This window comes from Notamacropus eugenii, chromosome 2, assembly GCF_028372415.1.
Source record: "Notamacropus eugenii isolate mMacEug1 chromosome 2, mMacEug1.pri_v2, whole genome shotgun sequence".
NCBI lineage: Eukaryota > Metazoa > Chordata > Mammalia > Diprotodontia > Macropodidae > Notamacropus > Notamacropus eugenii.
Genome location: NC_092873.1, coordinates 89538296 through 89557659, shown reverse-complemented (window position 1 = coordinate 89557659; position 19364 = coordinate 89538296). Strand labels below are relative to the sequence as shown.

Here is a 19364-nt window from a genome sequence, read left to right as displayed (position 1 = left end):
TGGTAGGAACCTTAGAGGCCATCCATGGCAACCACTTCATATTTCAGATGGGAAGACTGACCTAGTAAATTACAGAGCTAGGACATGAATCTAGGTCTTTTTCCATTATTTCATCCAGCCTTCTTGCCACCCTTTCCCCCATATCCCTGCTCTTAGTTTCCAAATCTGCTTCTTTCCTGAGTTCTCACATTCCCAACCTGGGCTCTCTAAACTTTCTGAAGCCTTGACTACTCCCTTGAGGGCAAGATCAGGGGACAAGATGAATAAACTAAGCAAGAATTTCCCCATGGACCAGCCCTGTTTCAGGAGCCAAGAATGAGGTAAGGAGATCAGAAATTGAGAAGAGATGATATGCAAAGTCAATCTGGATTTTTAATAATACTGACTGAGTCTGCTCGATAAGGGGCACCTTCTGGGCACAAGGACTGGCAATATCAGTCATGTGCCCCAGATGGGAAGACAAACGGACCACGCCACCCAAGCCCATCACATAGACATGGGGAAACAGCCCAACCCACGACACCATCTTCATGGAAGTGCTAGATGGGGACAGGGACACCCTCTCCACCTTTTCATTCCTCCCCCATCTGAGGTGTCTGCAGAGGGAGAGAGCAGACTCAGTGGAACCATGACCAGGTCTCAGTCTGGGGGCCAATTTCCCATTTCATCCATCTCTTCCAGGAGCAGGTGCTGGTGGGAAAGAGAAAGAGGCAAAAAGACTGAAAACTCTCACCTTCCTCCCATGACCCAATTTCCCCATGGCCCTCCTACCAACTCCTCACTTCCCTTTACCTGCTTCTTCCAACCTAGTCCCCCCAAGCTATGTCTTCCCAGTTCTCCTCCCTGCCAATTCTAACCGCCAGCCCAACCTCCCTATTTTCCTGCTGCCTCTTGATTCCAAACCACCCAATTTTATGGAGAGAAATGGCTCCTCTCCCAGTCGTGTAGAAATCTGAATAGTAATAATAAAAACTGACGTTTATATATCAATTTAAAGTTAGCAAAGCACTTTCTACATGCTCTCATTTGAGCTGCACAGCCACCCTGTGAGTTAGAATAAGGGTTAGAAATAGAATTAAGGTTAGAAACAGGATCAACTAAATACGTTAGTTATTATTAGCCCTTTTACAGATGAAGAAACTTCATCAGCCAGATTAAGTGACTTACTCAAGGTAATATAACTTGTAAGCATCATAGACAGGATTCAAACCCTGGATTGAATTCCCCCATAATTCTCTAGCACACAGCAGATAGCCAATGGGGAAGACTTCTGCTGGGATATGAGGCACTGTGTGACTGACTCCTCACCTGCCCCATGCCCCATATCTTCACCTTAATTGCACTGACTCTCATCCTTACCTCATTACTGGAGTGGGGAGCCAAAGTAAGCACAGGGAGGGCAGGTTTATCCTGCCCTTGACACCCAGTATGCTTCTTCTGCCTTTAAAAGGGAAGCACATTCCTGTCCAAGGTCCCCAGTATGCTCCTGAAGCTGAGGACCTTCCTGCCCACCCCACTGCCTGGTATCTCTAAGGGTAGAAGGAGATGAGGACATCACACTTTTAAAAGTCTCCCAAGATGCCTCTGAGGTGGCCCAATCACCCAAAACCACTACTGTATTTATGTCAAGTTGGGCTTTTCCTCCATATTCATCTAGTACTTTTCATACTCAATTAATATCATATGAAGCCTGACCTCCCACCGGCTTAATAGGATTTGTTGAACCATGGCACTGATACTTAAACTGGTGGGGCTGAGGGAGAGTCACTCATAACAACGGAACTTTGCCCAAACACATACATTTGACTAGCACCAAAACGTTAGAGGAAAGCACTAACTCCTTAGGACTCAAGTCAGAGTCTTCTTCAGATGAATAAGGGTAAGAATGATTTTTAAAGGTGTAATCACCAAGATTGGGAAGGGAATTGGCACAAGGAGGAAGGGTCACAACAGAGCCATAACTAGAAATTTTTGGCCCTGGGTAGAAGTGTCAATCAACAGTGTAATTAATTTATAATGCAAAAATAATAAAATTGAGACAAATTCAGTTGAGGATGAATTAGCATTATAATAACCATACTTTGCACCCTTTAGACTTTGCTATCTGGAGATAAAGCCTTTGTTACCTACCCCTAGTTTCAGTTCTGAGTCATAGTCCAGCCCTGTGAATGATAGTGATATCTGGAGGTAGAGAGATTTATGGTTTGTGAGTAAATATGAGAGGCTGTATGTGTGTGTGTGTGTATGTGTGTGTGTGTGTGTGTGTGTGTGTGTGATTTTGAAACTTTTTGTGTAAGGTAAATGTGTATGAAACTCAATGTGAGTTGTTATTAGAAAACAATAGAATCACAGAACTTTAGCAGCGGAAAAGGTCTCATCTTGTCCAAATCACACATTTTACAAAGGAGTAAACTGAGGCCCCTGAGGAGAAAGGAGTGTTACCAATGTCATACAGCTAGTAAAAGCCTGATGAAAACCCTGGTCCCCTGTCTGTCAGCCCAGGACTTTTTCCATTACATTGCAGCTGCCTTCCCGAGAGAGCCTGATTGAAATCTAAAAACTCATCAACAGTGTGAACAAGATCAGTGGGGACTTAATCCCCAAAACTGGAATGGGAGGGCCCTTTTGACATTTTAAGGAGGTAATTTTAAGACAAATGAAAGAAGATTCTCCTTCACTTCACACACCTGTTATTAAATACAGGTAGCTCCCATTATGTCAAGGGTTTATATGCAGAAATAGATTTTTGTTGAATGAATGGATGGATGGATATTGAATGCAGTATTAATGAGCTTTAAAAAGTTTTGAACAGCATGGCACAGTGGACTGGTCAATGACAGTAAGACCTCAGTTAAAATCCTACCTCAGATGCTTACTAGCTAGTTGTATAAATCTGGGTAAGTCACTCAATGTCTCTGTGCCTCAGTTTCCTCACCTGTAAAATGAAGGGGTTGAACATCATAGCCTTTAAAGTATCTTTGATGTCTAAATTTAGGATCCTATGATTCTACACACAAGCACACACATGTGTATGTATGTATGAGTTTAAACTACAAATAACCTTTTAAGAGAAACTGAATTCCACCTAATCCTTAAGGTTGATATCAAGGGGGACAACCAAGATTTCCTGCAGATACTCCTTTGGGACAAGTCTGCCTCGTGGCAATTTCTATGATTTTTGTGTGGGAATATATGAAGGAGTGGAGTTTTCTAAGGCACAGGGCTTAGCACAGTGCCTGGCAAATAGTAGGTGCTTAATAAATATTTATTGACTTACTGAAATAAAGTGAAGTGAATTGGGTCACCCTCAGCTCAAAGAGTCAGAACTCCACCCCTCTACAGATCTTTGACCACCCACGAGTTGGTGTCTACAAATTCTGGTGGAATGAAAGGGGCTATCAGCTTATGTGTAAAAGTGTTTATGTGTTGGGAAGGATATAAGAGGATGCAAGGGCATGCCAGAGCAGGGCCCTTTGGAGATACAACAGGGGCCCTTCAAAAAAGAATTCTCCTCCCAGAATGATTGAGTAGCCAATAGAGAGAAAACAGGCCTCAGGAAGGAAGGGCTAGGCTGGAGGATAGCTGGTAAACCTTCCCTGCCTTGCCTAGAGCATCATCAGGTTGAACCAGAGGATCACCAAGTTTCCTTTCAGCTCTAATATTCTAGGATTCTGGGATTCCTGAAATCCTTGTTTCCTTGATGTCTAGAAGGCAACTAGGCCATTAGACAAAACCATACCTGGCCATCCACAATGCCTGCCTCTTCCAAGGTGACCTCAGGCTGGATCAGAAGTTCTCGACCTTCCTGACCACCTGTCTTCCAGAGCCTAGACTCTCTCTGAACTGCCAGAAGCTTCTTCAGCTCATTCTCCACAAAGCCTAGAGGAAAATGATCACCATCATGATCATTACCACCACCATCATTAAAGTCAACATCATCTTGTATTACTAGCCAAGATGACCATTCCAACAGAAGAGGGTTTACTCATGTTCTACGTACTGCTCCAACAAAGCTTAAAGTTTATACCAAACTGAATAATGATCCAGAAATTCATTGAGAAAGTATTGTTTACCCTAGAAGAGCCCAAAAAATCAGCTCCTACCCCAATGCAAGAGTTAATACACAGAGCTAACCCTATGGTAGTGGTGATGTTGGGGAGTAATCCTCCCAAAGAGGTAGTAACTTGTAGTGTTTAAGGTGGATAGATGAAATAACATTTGTTAAACATGTACTAGGGCAGCTAAGTGGTACAGTGGATACAGCACTGGGTTTGGAATCACAAAGACTTATCTTCACAAGTTCAAATCCAGCTTCAGACACTTATTACCTGTATGATCCTGGGCAAGTCACCTAACCCTGTCTACCTCAGTTCCTCATTTGTAAAATGAGCTGGAGAAGGAAATGGCAAAGCACCAGTATCTTTGTCAAGAAAACTCCAAGTTGCAAAGACTCTTCTCATGAACAGTTGGACACACAGAAACAATTTAACAACAAAGTATCTACTAAAACACTGTGTTAAGTGCTTTACAAATATTTCATTTGATCTTCACAGCAACCCTGGGAGGTAAATGCGCTCATATTCCTCATTTTACAGCTGATGAAACTGAGGCAGACAGGTTAAGTGACTTACTTGCCCACAAATCTAATAAGTGCCTGAGGTCAAATCTGAACTCAGTTCTTCCTGATTCTGAGTCCAGGTTGCCATCCACTGAGCGACCACTGGATAGCCAGAAAGTCCCAGAATGTGTACCTTGGAAACCCTAGGGAATTATAGTAGGAAGCAGCCAGAACCAGTACCATCTTACCTAGACAAATGTAGTGCTATAGTGCTCAGACATGAACAACATGTGTCCAGAGGTTCTGAGCTCCCTAACACTGTCCTGAGAAACCAGGAGATCCATCACTTGGAACCAGAAAGATCTAGGCTATATAACCCTGGGTAAGTAGAGGTTAGTGAAAGATACAAGGCATCCAGGGCAAGACCAAGCAGGGCATATCACAACACCCAAGAGTGTGGCAATGGATGGAACCTGGTCCTGCTGCAGGAACTAAAGCAGGAGAGATGAGTAATTAAAAAAAAAATCATTCAGTATCAAAAATTATTTCAGATCCAACTTCATAAAAACTGCAAGCAGTAATTCCAAGGAAAAAGTGGATTTTCTACAAAGACTAAACTGGAAGACGTGAAGCAAGAAATGAAAAAATTCTAAAGGAAAGAATGGGAAGGAGAATAAATAGTTTAGAACAAAAAATGGCTAATTTTACCTAAGAAATGGACTCCTTGAAAATTAAGTAGAGCAAATAGAAATCATTGACTCCATGAGCAAACAAGAAGTATTAGAACAATATCAAAAGACTGGGAAAACAAAAAAAATGCAAAATATTAGATATCCAAAAAACTGACCTAGAAAAAAAAGAGAGGAAATAATATTTACATACTGTCTCCCAAGTACTAGGCACTGTGCCAATAAGCACTTTACAAATGTTATCTCATTTGAGCTTCACAGCAATCCTGCATCGTAAATACTGTTGAAACCCCCTTTTTTACAATGGAGGAAACTAAGGCAAATAGAGGTTAAGTGACTTGTCCAGGGTCATGCAGTTAGTAAGTGTCTGAGGTTGGATTTGAACTCAGGAAGATGAGTCTTTCTGAATGCAGGCTCAGTATTCTACCCATTGTTTTATAGTAGATAGGTCAAGGAGAGCTTATTTAAGAATTATTGGGTCTGACCTTATCTCTCTGTACTCACCCATCCCACCCTTTTTCTGCGAAACATGTAGTGCTGCCACAATGGTACGCATGAATGTTCTGGCAAATGCTCTCAAAAACATCAACAATGCAGAAAATCAAGGAAAATACCAGGTTCTCATTAGGATGTGCTCTAAAGTAATTGTCAAATTCTTAACTGTGATGATGAAGCAAGGTTACACTGGCGAATTTGAGATCATTGACAATCACAGAGCAGGAAGGATTGTTGTGAACTTCTTGGGCAGATTGAACAAGTGTGTGGTGTAATCAGCCCCAGATTTGATGCTCAATTGAAAGATCTGGAAAAGTGGCAGAATAATGTGCTACCATCCTGTCAGTTTGGGTTTATTGTGCTTACAACCTCAGGACCATGCATCATGGACCATGAGGAAGCAAGATGAAAACACACAGGAGGAAAAATCCTGGGATTCTTTTTCTAAGGGTGTAAAACACACAAATAAAATGCTGTAATGGAAAAAAAAAATGATTGGGTCCCTTGAAAATTATGGTTAAAAAAAGTCTGGAAACTATATTTCAAGAAATCATAAATAAAAACTGCCAAGATCCATTAGAGACAGAGGGTGAAATAAAGATAGAGTCCATAAATCACTTTCTGAAAGGGAATCCAAAGAAAAACTTCCAGGAACATAATAGCTAAATCCAGACCTCCCACATCAAAGAAAAAAAAAAGGTACTGCAAGCATTCAGGAAGAAACACTTTGAGAACCAAGAACTCATAGTCTAGATCACACAAAACCTGAAGGCATCTACCAAACACCACAGGAGCTCTTGATATATAATATTCCAAAAGGCAAAAAAGATAGGCTTACAACAAAAAATAACTTGACCAACAAAGCTGAGTATAATCCTACGGGGGCAAACCCAAAAATAGATCTTTAATGGAATTGAGAACTTTCATATATTTCTGATGATAAGATCAGAGCTGAATAGAAACTTTGAAATACAAACACAAGAATCCAGAGAAACCTAGAAATGATAAATGTATTTGGTCAACTGGAGGAAGCTGTAAGATGATACAGTACTAACATTCTAATGAGAAATACATGCCCCCTCGAGAGCTTTAATATCTTCAAAAGATAGTGAGGGAGATAAATAAGAAAAACAGAGGTCCACATTAGGGAGGGGGGCATTGATTGATTCTATTCTGAGGGCTTAAGAGAGGAAAGAGAAGGAAGAAGAAAAACTATTGTGGACTGGTTTATTGGGGTATGTGAGGAGAGTGGAGGAATCATGGAGGAAAAAGCATTCATTCTTATCTGAAATAAAGGAGACCTGAATATTCATACTAATAATCTGGTGCAAGTATGTAAAAATATATCCAACCCAACATATAAACAAGCAGTGAGGGAAGAATGATTAAGATAGAGGATAATACAAAGGAGGGGAATAGCTGCAAACAAAAACAAGTTTACTGATCCTAAAGAAATAAAAGAGAAGAAAAAAGAAAAATAACTAGTGAGTAGCTTAAAACACTATTTAAACAATTAGGAAATGGTTGAACAAATTGTATGTGAATGTGATGAAATATTATTGTCTCATAAGAAATGATTGAAAAAGTTATTTCAGAGAGTCCTGGGTGATGTGAATTGATCTAGATCAAGTGAGCAGAATCAGGAGAATTTATTTACACCAGATTTCTACCAGATCAACAACATTGTGAAGAAAAACAGCTTTTAGAGACCAGAACTCTTAAATGCAATGAGCATGTCTCCAAAGGACCCAGTAAGCAGCATGATACCCACCTCCTCACTGAGGGATGAGGGACACAAAGCACACAGTGTATCCAAACATTTTTGGATATCGTCATGTATAAATTTCTTTTGTTTGACTATAATTATTTGTTGCAAAGGTTTATTTCACCTCTTTCTTACTCTTAGTTAAATGAAGGTGGAGGATCAGAGGGAAAAGGGAGATTAGCAATAGCTATGCAAAAAAAAAATCCATTGTAATTTTTTTATTAACTCAAAGGAAAAAATAAGAGGAAGTTCAGAAAGCAAAAAGTTCTTTTATATACTTTAAAAAAATACAGTGTGAAAGAGATTCATAGTTTTATATAGAATCTTCAGTGTTCTGATGTGTATTTCTTTTTTTGGTATTTAAATTCAGAATAATTTTTTAAATTAATATTTTAATTATAATATAATACTATTTTAAATTAATATTTTAATTTCAATATAATATTATATTATAATAATATCCTTTTAAAAACTATATAATATTGATGAAACATTGACCCCATCACTCTAAGGCAGCGATGGAAAAGTTAGCACTTTCACTCCACAAAAGAAGCTTGATAGATATTCTTAGCACTTAGATAAAAAACCTACAGAAATGCAGACATCATTTTCCTACATTATAAACAGTAAATAGTAAAAGCTGATAATATGAATGCACCACTGGATTTGTCAAATATAGTTCTGAAACAGTTAAGATCTAAGAGCAGATTCAAAATCTACCTAAGTGATGGACACATGAGCTCAGTCAACAATATATTAGCAAATATAAAGGAGATAACTTAAGACTCTGGATAGCTTTTGGAACTCAAGGGGTTCATGACGGCAATTCAGGACCAGGTCATTGCCATGTGAACCTACAAAGGGTCATCCTAAAGGAGTCTAGACTTAGTAATCAACGAACACTATTCAAAGAAACAGTGGGGCCTGAGAAACACACCCAAGTGTCTAGCTCTTCCCAGATACGTAGCAAAACATGACTTGGTGGCTAGAATTATACATCACAAGCTTGTTACACAGTTCACCGAACTTACATGATTCTTAGAAGAGATAGTGAGGCTGAAAGATTTTGTGCAATACTGCCCCACTTATGCCCATGATATCATCGGTCCTTTCAAAAATGAAGGACGAATCCCAAAGTACGTTTCTCAAGATATCTTGATATACTTAAACTAGATTATTCTTACAGACTCGCCTGTAATTACCTGGACATAATCATGATTCACAAAACATTTGTAATAGATATCACCACACTAAGTATTCAGAAATTCCAAGCTGCCCAGAACAAATAGCTCTTAGTATATAAACACCTGGTCAAGGAGATCAAAATCACATGGGAACAGGAGGAGATTACATATTACTCTTATTGTCTTGTCTGTTGATGGAACTAGACCAAGGATTCTTTCAATGAGCCTGCAGAGAATGAACTTAAAAGTCTAATGTTTGTATGCAACTAGAAAAAGTAGCTATTTTGCCCACTTTTACAAAATAAGTGCCTTTTTTTGAAATAGGAGTTTTCACCGTTATTCTGTGAAATACATCTCTGTGGATTCTTAGGTCCCATCATCTTCCATCCCACCTCTACCAAAATGATAGAGTGGAAAAAGGGTTGGACAGTCCTTTTTTTCCATTGGAGAGGACATGAGATTGTCCTTTCTATAGGACAAAGAATTTAAAAGAATAATAAGCAAGATAGCTGCTTGTTTTAGAATTGTTTCTATCAGAACCCCAGTGAGAAAGATGGGAAAAGTGTATAACAATTTAAAAAAGAAGGGAAAGATTGATAGCAATTACAGGTCAAAGACCATGCCATTAGAGTATCATACTGAATGTAATCAAAAGTGATTTACCTTTGAAGTGATAAAGCCAACAAAATGAAAAGATCGAAGAGTGGATTCCAAAAGTTTTCCCTTGGATGACATTAGCATGAAACTCAGCCAACAATATTTTAACAAAGAAGCATTGAAAAAATGGCTGAGTCATTTGGTGGATTTGATTATAGAAATGGAGAAGTTTATAATGGGCAACTCAGGACTAGGTCACTGTCACCAGAAACTAAAAAGGGGTTATTTTAAGGAGCCCAGACTTTGCAATCAGTACAGATAACCCAGGAAGGAAACAGTGGAGATTACACAACATATCACTGCAGTCTGTAAAAGGTTAACACCTGCCAAATACCTAGCAAGAAATGACCTGGTGGCTAGAGTTATACTTCAAAAGCTCACATTTCATGGAACCTGACAAATTCTCATGTTAGAAATACAACTCTCAAAATGACCTGTAGTTGTCGGCCAATAAAACAGATAAGAGCTTGACCATTATCACAGACTGAATTTCTTCCTGCAATCACTCGGACCTAGCATTGCTCCGTAAAAGCTTAAGAAGGTTTTTAATAGATATTACCATCCCCAATACTCATAATTTCCAAACTGGGTGGGATGAAAACTTTTCAAAATATGGAAGCTATAGAAAAAAATCCAAATCATGTGGAAAAAGGTTGGGATGTACACATTTTCCTTGTTATTCTGCTTGCTGATATGTGATGCTTTCAGTGAGAGCCTGACAGCTTACATCCTAAGTTTTGTGTAACTACAAAAAGGAGTTAATGTATCTACCTATCCAGTAGTCCATAGAAATATATAAGTGTATATATTTGTATGTGTATACACACACACATATATATAGAGAGACAGAGACACACACACATATATAGAGAGAGAGAGAGACACACACACATATATTTAATAATGAAAGTGACATAATGGTAGGATCATTTCTGTCTGAATTCCATTAAGAAAAGATGAGAATATAATAACAGTGGTACTCATAGCAACTTATATTTCTATAACACATTAAGGTTTACAAAGTGCTTTCCTCACAACAACTGTGTAAGAAAAATTATGTAAATACTGTCTCCATTTTATAGAGAACCTGAGACTTAGAAGATGTGATGTACCCTCAGTAATACTGGTGTTAGAACTAGAATTCAAACCCAGATTTCCACACTGTAGACTGGGCTCTTTTTTCCATTGTACCATGCTGGCAGGAGTGGGATGGGTTATGAGGGACCTCTTAGGACTCAATAGAGACAGATTGAAAACAATGGTGAGGAAAAGTAGAGACTATCAGACAGACACGGCCCACCCTCACCTCTCTTAAGTCTGTCCCTCAGGGTTCAGGGACGCCTTCCTCTGGCTCAGGTACTACTCCCATAAGATCCCTCAGTCTTGTACCCCCAGAAGTCTGGAGCTGGAGGGAGTTAATACAGCTAGAGAGTTGGTAATGATGCTGACATTAAGAGACATTTATCCCCTCTCTTTAAGCCAGCCATAGAGTTATCATTCTTGAATACCTGACCCCAAACCCCTCTCTGGTCTCCCCACTTTTATGCCACTCTCCATTCAAACTGTCCTAGGGAAACTTCCTCTAGCACAGAAGACTAGAACTGAGGAGGAACAGGATAAGGATGAAAGGCCAAACTGTCTGAGATCTTCCTCACAAGGAGTTTGGACCATTTGTGTCCATGCCATTGACAGCTGCTTCCTCCATTCCTGCCTAGCCCTAGTATGGAGCCATAGTTCTTGCCCATGATCTTTGACTTCTCCTAGAACAAGCCACCAAGCTATGTAAGCTTGCTCAAATCCCTAATGACCCCTTCTCCTTAGAGGTCTCATTGCTGTTTTCCGCCCCTCCCCCACCAATCAATCCACAAATAATTATGAGTGTGGTCATCAGAGAGTGAACTCAAGTCTATCACTTCCCCTCTCTGAAGCTGTCTCCCCAGCTGTAAAGTGGGTGGATTCAGATGTCTAACTAAGGTCCTGTGTCTTCTCTCGACCACACCCACTGAGGCAGAGGCTGCACAACTATGCAGACAGCAGTGTTCTCCCCTCTCTGGAACGTCAGGGTGCTTGTGATTGAGACCCCTTCTCACACACACATACACACTATGTTCCCATGCTCTCTCCTGCTTCACTGTACCAAAGTGCTCCAAAAGCCTTCAGAATTCAGTATAAAATAAGCTGCTATGCCCAGGGTCCCCAGGCAAACAGCCATTCTGAAACCTTGGCCCAGAGATCCGTGTGACCTCCAGGTCTGGCTTATGACTGCATTGCCTTGTCATGAGCACAAAGTCCTTGTTCTTGCCTGATTAGTGACCTTTGACTCCTCCAGGAATAAGCCAGCTAACTCAATCATTCCCAAAGTTTCCCTTGACGATTACAAAGCATGTAGGAAAACCAGAGGATGGGGCTCAATATATAGTGGATGAGATAGACCCTACGTTGTCCTTTCCCTGGCAGATCATATGTTCAGCAAAGGGATGGGAGGTTTTTGCAGGAGAAAGAAAATAGGACTTTCTTACCTCAACAATTCACACTCATCTGACCACCTCCTGTCCCCTCAGCTGGAGAGGGCTGGGTTAAGATTAGATGCGGAATAGCTCTAAATCACATTTCTAACCTAACCCTGGCCAATACAGCTACTTATTAAAGATTCCTTCAGATTTCAAAACACACACCTACAAATGAACGTCACACCTCATCTTGTCATCTGGTGACACCTTGTGGCAATGATGAGTATTGCCTGCCCCTATTCAGCTCTCAACCGGCAAAACACTAGAATCAGGGGTACAGGAAGATAGTATCTTAACTTGCCTGATTCTGTAGAACCTCCCCACTCATCAAAGGGTAAGTGGTATTCCTCAAAGGAGGACATACCAGAAAATGAGTAGAGTTTCTGATTTGCTTGAAATGATTCAGAGCGACAATTTTGAAAAATTTAGGGATTCTGATCACCCATGATTCCCAAGGATCAAACAGGTGCTCTTCTCTTGATATGTAGAAGTAGAGTGCAGGTTGAATACTTTTTTGGATGGCTAACTCAAGATTTTGCTTCTGCTTGACTTTTCATGTTCATAACAGGGTTTGGGTTTTTTTCTTGCTTTCTAAATGTTGAGAGAGGAAAGTAGGGAGAGAAAGAATGCTGACATAAAATAAAATAAAATAAAATTGAATCAAAAAAATAAAGTGCAGTTTCTTGTTTACCACCCATTTTGGGTGGGGATTGGTGAAAGCCTTAGGTGATCTGAATCATCCTGTCCAGGTGCATAAGAAAGATAAGATAAGGTTTTAGAATTGCATTAATATAGGGAATTCCCCCCATGAGGAAAGCCCCTCCACTAATGAAGGTTGGCACCTTTACTGCACTTTTAGCCTTAAGAGAGCTACCTAGAACAGTGAGAAGTTAAGTGACTTGCCCAGGGTCACACAGTTATCCTGTGTCAGGGGTAGGACATAAACTCTTCTCGGTTAGACCTCTATTCACCATACCTCGCTGCCTCTATAACAACGATAATTGAATACAAATTGAAGGATGTTTTTCAGTCCTCCAACAAGTCCCCTCAGGAGGAGAGGTGTGCGTCAAGATTTATATTTGTGGGGCGGAGCCAAGATGGCGGAGTAGAAAGACACACATACGCTAGCTCCGAACCCACAGCCCATAAAATATCTGTAAAAAAGAACTCCCAACAAATTCTGGAGCAGCAAAAGCCACAGAACAATGGAGCAGATGAGATTTCTGTTCCAGAGGGACCTGAAAACCTGACGCAAAAAGTCCGTCGCTCCCCGGACCGGAGCCGAGCCCAGCCCTGCCTTGGCCACGTGGCACTGAGAGGAGCAGATCTGAGCAGGCTTCAGGGACGGAAACTCCAGTGGCCGCGCATGTCCCTCCACCCACGGGCCCCAAAGGCTGGTGAGAGGGTTTTCTCAGCTTGCCGAGAGGGGAGTGGGGTGCCCCCATAACTCAGGCCCCCTGGGGAGGCAGCAGTGGAGGCAGGAGCAGACAGGGGCTCCCCAAGCAAGCAGAAGCCTGGATCCATTGTTGAAGGTCTCTGCATAAACCCCCTGAGGGAACTGAGTCCTGTGTGGCTGCCCTGCCCCCACCTGAACAGCTGAACTTAGTCTCACACTGAATAGCAGCTCCACCCCCACCAAAAGCCCTAAGGCTGGAAGCAGCATTTGAATCTCGGACCCCAAGCACTGGCTGGGCAGATCTGGAGGCCAAGTGGGTGTGAAAGAGAATACTCAGAAGTCAAGTCACTGGCTGGGAAAATGCCCAGAAAAGGGAAAAAAAATAAGACTATAGAAGGTTACTTTCTTGGTGAACAGGTATTTCCTCCCTTCCTTTCTGATGAGGAAGAACAATGCTTACCATCAGGGAAAGACACAGAAATCAAGGCTTCTGTGTCCCAGCCCACCCAATGGGCTCAGGCCATGGAAGAGCTCAAAAAGGATTTTGAAAATCAAGTTAGAGAGGTGGAGGAAAAACTGGGAAGAGAAATGAGAGAGATGCAGGTAAAGCATGAAAAGCAGGTCCACACCCTGCTAAAGGAGACCCCAAAAAATGCTGAAGAAAATAACACCTTGAAATATAGGTTAACTCAACTGGCAAAAGAGGTTCAAAAAGCCAATGAGGAGAAGAATGCTTTCAAAAGCACAAATAACCAAATGGAAAAGGAGATTCAAAAGCTCACTGAAGAAAACAGTTCTTTCAAAATTAGGATGGAAGAGATGGAGGCTAATGACTTTATGAGAAACCAAGAAATCACAAAACAAAACCAAAAGAATGAAAAAATGGAAGACAATGTGAAATATCTCATTGGAAAAACAACTGACCTGGAAGGAGAGACAACTTAAAAATTATGGGCCTACTTGAAAGCCATGATCAAAAAAAGAGCCTAGACATCATCTTTCATGAAATTATCAAGGAAAACTGCCCTGAGATTCTAGAACCAGAGGGCAAAATAAGTATTCAAGGAATCCACAGATCACCGCCTGAAAGAGATCCGAAAAGAGAAACTCCTAGGAACATTGTGGCCAAATTCCAGAGCTCCCAGGTCAAGGAGAAAATATTGCAAGCAGATAGAAAGAAACAATTCAAGTATTGTGGAAATACAATCAGGATAACACAAGATCTAGCAGCTTCTACATTAAGGGATCGAAGGGCGTGGAATATGATATTCCAGAAGTCAAAGAAACTAGGACTAAAACCAAGAGTCACCTACCCAGCAAAACTGAGTATAATACTTCAAGGGAAAAATTGGTCTTGCAATGAAATAGAGGACTTTCAAGCATTCTTGATGAAAAGACCAGAGCTGAAAAGAAAATTTGACTTTCAAACACAAAAATGAAGAGAAGCATGAAAAGGTAAACAGAAAGAGAAGTCATAAGGGACTTACTAAAGTTGAACTGTTTACATTCCTACATGGAAAGACAATATTTTTAACTCTTGAAACTTTTCAGTATCTGGGTACTGGGCGGGATTACACACACACACACATGCACATACACATGTACACACACATAGAGACAGAGTGCACAGAGTGAATTGAAGAGGATGGGATCATATCTTTAAAAAAATGAAATCAAGCTGTGAGAGAGAAATATATTGGGAGGAGAAAGGGAGAAATGGAATGGGGCAAATTATCTCTCATAAAAGAGGCAAGCAAAAGACTTTTTAGTGGAGGGAAAAAGAGGGGAGGTGAAAGAAAAACATGAAGTTTACTCTCATCACATTCCACTAAAGGAAGGAATAAAATGCACACTCATTTTGGTATGAAAACCTATCTTACAATACAGGAAAGTGGGGGATAAGGGGATAAGCAGGGTGGGGGGGATGATAGAAGGGAGGGCATGGGGAGGAGGGAGCAATTTGAGGTCAACACTCATGGGGAGGGACAGGATCAAAAGAGAGAATAGAAGTAATGGGGGACAGGATAAGATGGAGGGAAATATAGTTAGTCTTATACAACACGACCATTATGGAAGTCATTTTCAAAACTACACAGATTTGGCCTATATTGAATTGCTTGCCTTCCAAAGGGAAGGGGTGGGGAGGGAGGGAGGAAAAGAAGTTGGAACTCAAAGTTTTAGGAACAACTGTCGAGCACTGTTCTTGCTACTAGGAAACAAGAAATACAGGTAAAGGGGTATAGAAAGTTATCTGGCCCTACAAGACAAAAGAGAAGATGGAGACAAGGGCAGAGAGGGATGATAGAAGAGAGAGCAGATTGGTGATGGGGGCAATTAGAATGCTCAGTGTTTTGGGGTGGGGGGAGGGGACAAAAGGGGAGAAAATTTGGAACCCAAAATTTTATGAAAATGAATGTTAAAAGTTAAATAAAAAATAAACAAATAAAAAAAAAGATTTATATTTGTGCCTCTGACAAGGTCTCTCGAGAAGTTGAAGATTTTTCTATTCCTTAGAAAAACTCTGCTGGCCAGAGGTTGTCAAGAAATAGAAGCTGTGAGGACATTGGGGAGAACTGTGTCTCTGCAGACAGGGAAAACTGTGGAGTTTTTAACCCCTCTGCTTCTAAAGGTTGAGAAATATTGACTCCTTGTTCTAGCCAAGAAACAGATGAACAGGGCTACTAGACTTGGAAGCAAACATCTCGATGCTGCCTCTGCTGGTGGAGGAGAGAAGCTACAACAGAATAAGCCTTGACATGTTTTGGGGGACCGTTGGTAGGAACACAGAGACCGCAGGAGTATAATGCTTCCTTCCCACTCTCCACTCCCTGCCTTTTTCTTTTGCAGAAACCTGCTGGGAACATCAAGGAACTTCGGGAAACCATGCTTGGATTCCTTGGACGAGTGAGGTTCGCCCCCGAGAAAGCTTCCTGTGAGTTATGACCACTTGTAAGTGATTGGGAATGATTTCAGATCTTGGAAAAAGAATTCTTTCCTTTTTCTATTCCTCAAAGGTTCTGTACTATTTTCTTTTATTATGAACTGTGTACTCAGAAAAGGGAAGTGAGGTTCAGTATATGGGAGGGGGAGGTCATGCATACATTTTTCCAGGTTTCTCTTCTCAACAAGCCAGAGAACTAAAAAGTGTCTCAAACCTTATTCTGAATCTAATGCTGTTATGCATTGTTTAGCTACAGAAATGGCTTCATAATTGTTAAAGGACTGGAAGGAAGACATATGTTTACAAAGTGCCACTGGTGTGAAGGATGATCGCACTGAGCTGAAAGGATCCTAGATCTAGAAGGATCTTTGATGGCTATCTAGTTCACTCATTTTACAGATGAGAAAACTGAGGCCAAAGTATGGGAAGTGATTTGCCCAAAGGTAGTAAGCCTTGGAAAAGAGATTTGATCTCAGGGTCTTCTGGATTCCAGAACCAGTGTTTGTTTGTTTGTTTTCCCCACTGTACCATGTTGGCACTATGGAAAAAGACCCTGTGGGAAGATGTATATCTGGGGGGTCTGTAAACTTTAAAAAAAATTTTGATAATTATATTCCAATATAATCAGTTTCCTTTGTAATCCTTCTATTTTATGCATTTGAAATTATAATTCTGAGGAGTCCATAGAAGCTTCACCAGACTACCAGAGGGGTCCATCAGAGAGAGAGAAAAAAAGAAACACAGAGAGAAAGGCAGAAAGAGAGAAGAGAGAGACAGACATAAAAAGAGAGAGAGAGAGAGAGAGAGAGAGAGAGAGAGAGAGAGAGAGAGAGAGAGACAGAAAATAAGAACAAGAACTTTTGCTCTAGAGCCTTCCAAATTTCTGGAGATTGTGGGTGGGGGAGAGGAGCAATGAACGATCACCAAAATCCTTGTCTCAAGTTCTTGAGTTTTACACTAATCCTAGCAGTTTTCTTGGCTTGTCTTTCATCATCTGTCTTGACTTACAGTCACATCCATGCCAGACAGGTGTACAATTTGAATTGAAGAAGGGTCATTCCAACTATCCTGTATTTCTCTCCTTTGTACTTATTTAGAATATGAGCTCCTAGAGAGCAAGGACTATTTTTTCTTCTGTTTTTTCTTTTTATTACCAGAACAAAGCCTGGTGGCTTGGCTCATGGTAAGCACTTAACAAATTCTTGATTGGTTGGTTGGTGGGTTGATTGGAGAGATCCACCTCTTCAAGGACAGGCAAGTTGTATCAAATATGGACAGCCAATAGAGTGAAAGAGGACCCTCTTGACCCCTAGAGGGGCCAGGCTTCCAGAAATATGAGCACATGAGTCCTAGACAAAGACATCAAAACTGTACCCTGAAGGCCTAAGAGGAAGTTGCATTTCTACACACTGTTGCCTCAGAGAACTCTGAACTCTGCCTGGCATTTGCTAGAGACACTCAGAGGGTCTGCATTGGATGGGATGAAAATGTTAGGAAGGGAAACATCACCACCCCATCCCTCACAGCCCCAGGAATGTTTGGAGAGTGTGCTAAGTCACTCTGTGGGGAGTGCAGAGGATCTCCATGTCATGTTCCTACCTACCACCCAAGGTGAAGGAGTTTGGTTTGGGCATAGGGTAAGATGGAAGGAAACTGTGCATTCTCCAGGTTGTTGTCCATACGTTCCCTCAAACATCATCCATCCAAAGAGAGGGGAAATGCTCACTATAATAAGGCCTAGAGGTAGAAGGGAGCTTAGTAAGTCTGTGATTTTCCTTATCTTTGCCTAAGATGGGAAGAGGATAGCAGACTGGAAGACACCAATGATGGGAGTTGTTGATAAGTATCCTGGTGGTGAGAGAGAAAGAGACAGGCATAGGGCTAGCTAGGTGGGGAAGTGGAGAGAGCACCAGGCCTGGAGTGAGGAAGATTCCTTTTCCTAAGTTTGAATCTGACCTCAGATACTCAGTAGCTGTGTGACCCTGGGCAAGTCACTTAACCCTCTTTTCCTCAGTTTCCTCATCTGTAAAATAAGCTGGATGAAGGAAATGGCAAACCACTCCAGTATCCCCAAATGGGGTCACAAAGAGTCAACAAGTCAGTCAGAGAGGAAATTGGGGAAGAAGCAGATTTTCTTCATAGGCATCAACAAGTTGAAGAAAAAAGGTAGATAAAGCATCAAGGAACAATGGAAGGAATGTTGGATTTAGACTCAGAGGGCCTGGGTTCTAATCTCAGCCTCACCACCTACCACCTGGACCTCAGTTTCCTTATCTCTAAAGTGAAGGAGTTGCCCTTGCAAGTTTGACAGTTTATGATCTTAGTTCAATCTTGAGGTTTAACCTATGAAGAAAACTGAGGTTCAGAGAGGGAAAGTGACAATAGTAGTTAGCATTTGTACAGTATTTTAAGATTTGTGATATACTGTACAGTCTATTTGCAAAGGTTACGTAGCAAGGCAATATCAGAGCCAGGATTTGACCCTGGTGCTTTGACTTCCAATCCTGTCCTGCTATGTCATACTGTCACCACATGCCACATGGATGGAAAAGTGGGAGATGGAGAGGAGTCTCCTTGAGAGGGGGCTGGAGTCGTTAGGGAATTAGAGAATGTGTGAGAATGCCCTCTGTATCACTCCCTGCTGGTAGGATAAAGGAATCTCTGATGGGAAAGGAAAGGAGGAAGATACTTACCCACTGTGTCAGTAGATTTGAAAGTCTTGTGTAAGGGAGACTGAATAGTAGCAAAACCATGGACGCTGAGACTGAAAGAGCTGTCCTCTTCTTTCTCCCTTTCTTCTTGCTCCTCTACTTCTACATCCTCCTCATTTTCCTGATGGGCCAGACTTTCCTGTAGGGAGAACTGAGGGTATGGGTTCCAGGGGCCCTAAGCTGGAGATGGGAGAAGTCAGGTCCTAGGATTGTGAGTCATCAAGTAAATATGACAGCTCATAGGACAGGTCCCCCATACATGCAGGACAGAACAAAAGTACCCAGAGCTCAGCAAATGCTTGTTGACTAGACTATCAAAATCTGAGGCATAGGGGGAAATGACCTTTGACCTGGGACTCAAACCAAGTCTACTGAGGGGTCAAGGCAACTGTGTGAGTGAGCAGAGGGGAAGAGACGTTGTAAAGAGGGCATTTCCCTTTTGTGCCCTTTCATGGCCC

At 41.3% G+C, this 19364-nt stretch overlaps 2 protein-coding genes and 1 pseudogene across 6 annotated transcripts in view; 2 read left to right on the top strand and 1 right to left on the bottom strand.

Moving 5' to 3' along the window:
• Positions 1-352: 352 nt before the first annotated feature.
• LOC140525953 (gametogenetin-binding protein 1-like) overlaps positions 353-19364 on the bottom strand; it is a 20950-nt gene continuing 1938 nt past the window's right edge. For 2 of the 4 annotated variants that reach the window (XM_072641770.1, XM_072641772.1), the window contains exons 4-7: positions 18889-19045; positions 3740-3879; positions 2131-2181; positions 353-690 (exon numbers count right to left, since the gene is read on the bottom strand). In XM_072641770.1, the coding sequence (XP_072497871.1) occupies positions 640-690; positions 2131-2181; positions 3740-3879; positions 18889-19045 (399 nt within the window). In that variant the 3' untranslated portion in view covers positions 353-639. The remainder of the gene's footprint in view (positions 691-2130; positions 2182-3739; positions 3880-18888; positions 19046-19364) is intronic. The other 2 variants (XM_072641773.1, XM_072641774.1) reach the window with 2 other exon arrangements.
• On the top strand, positions 5790-6190 carry LOC140523623 (small ribosomal subunit protein uS8-like; annotated as a pseudogene).
• The window catches only part of BAK1 (BCL2 antagonist/killer 1), a 20494-nt gene continuing 17221 nt past the window's right edge, over positions 16092-19364 (top strand). The window contains exon 1 of one of the 2 annotated variants that reach the window (XM_072641778.1): positions 16092-16186. In XM_072641778.1, coding sequence (XP_072497879.1) covers positions 16138-16186 — 49 coding nt within the window. In that variant the 5' untranslated portion in view covers positions 16092-16137. Of the gene's footprint in view, positions 16204-19364 lie in introns of both variants that reach the window. The other variant, XM_072641775.1, reaches the window with a different exon arrangement.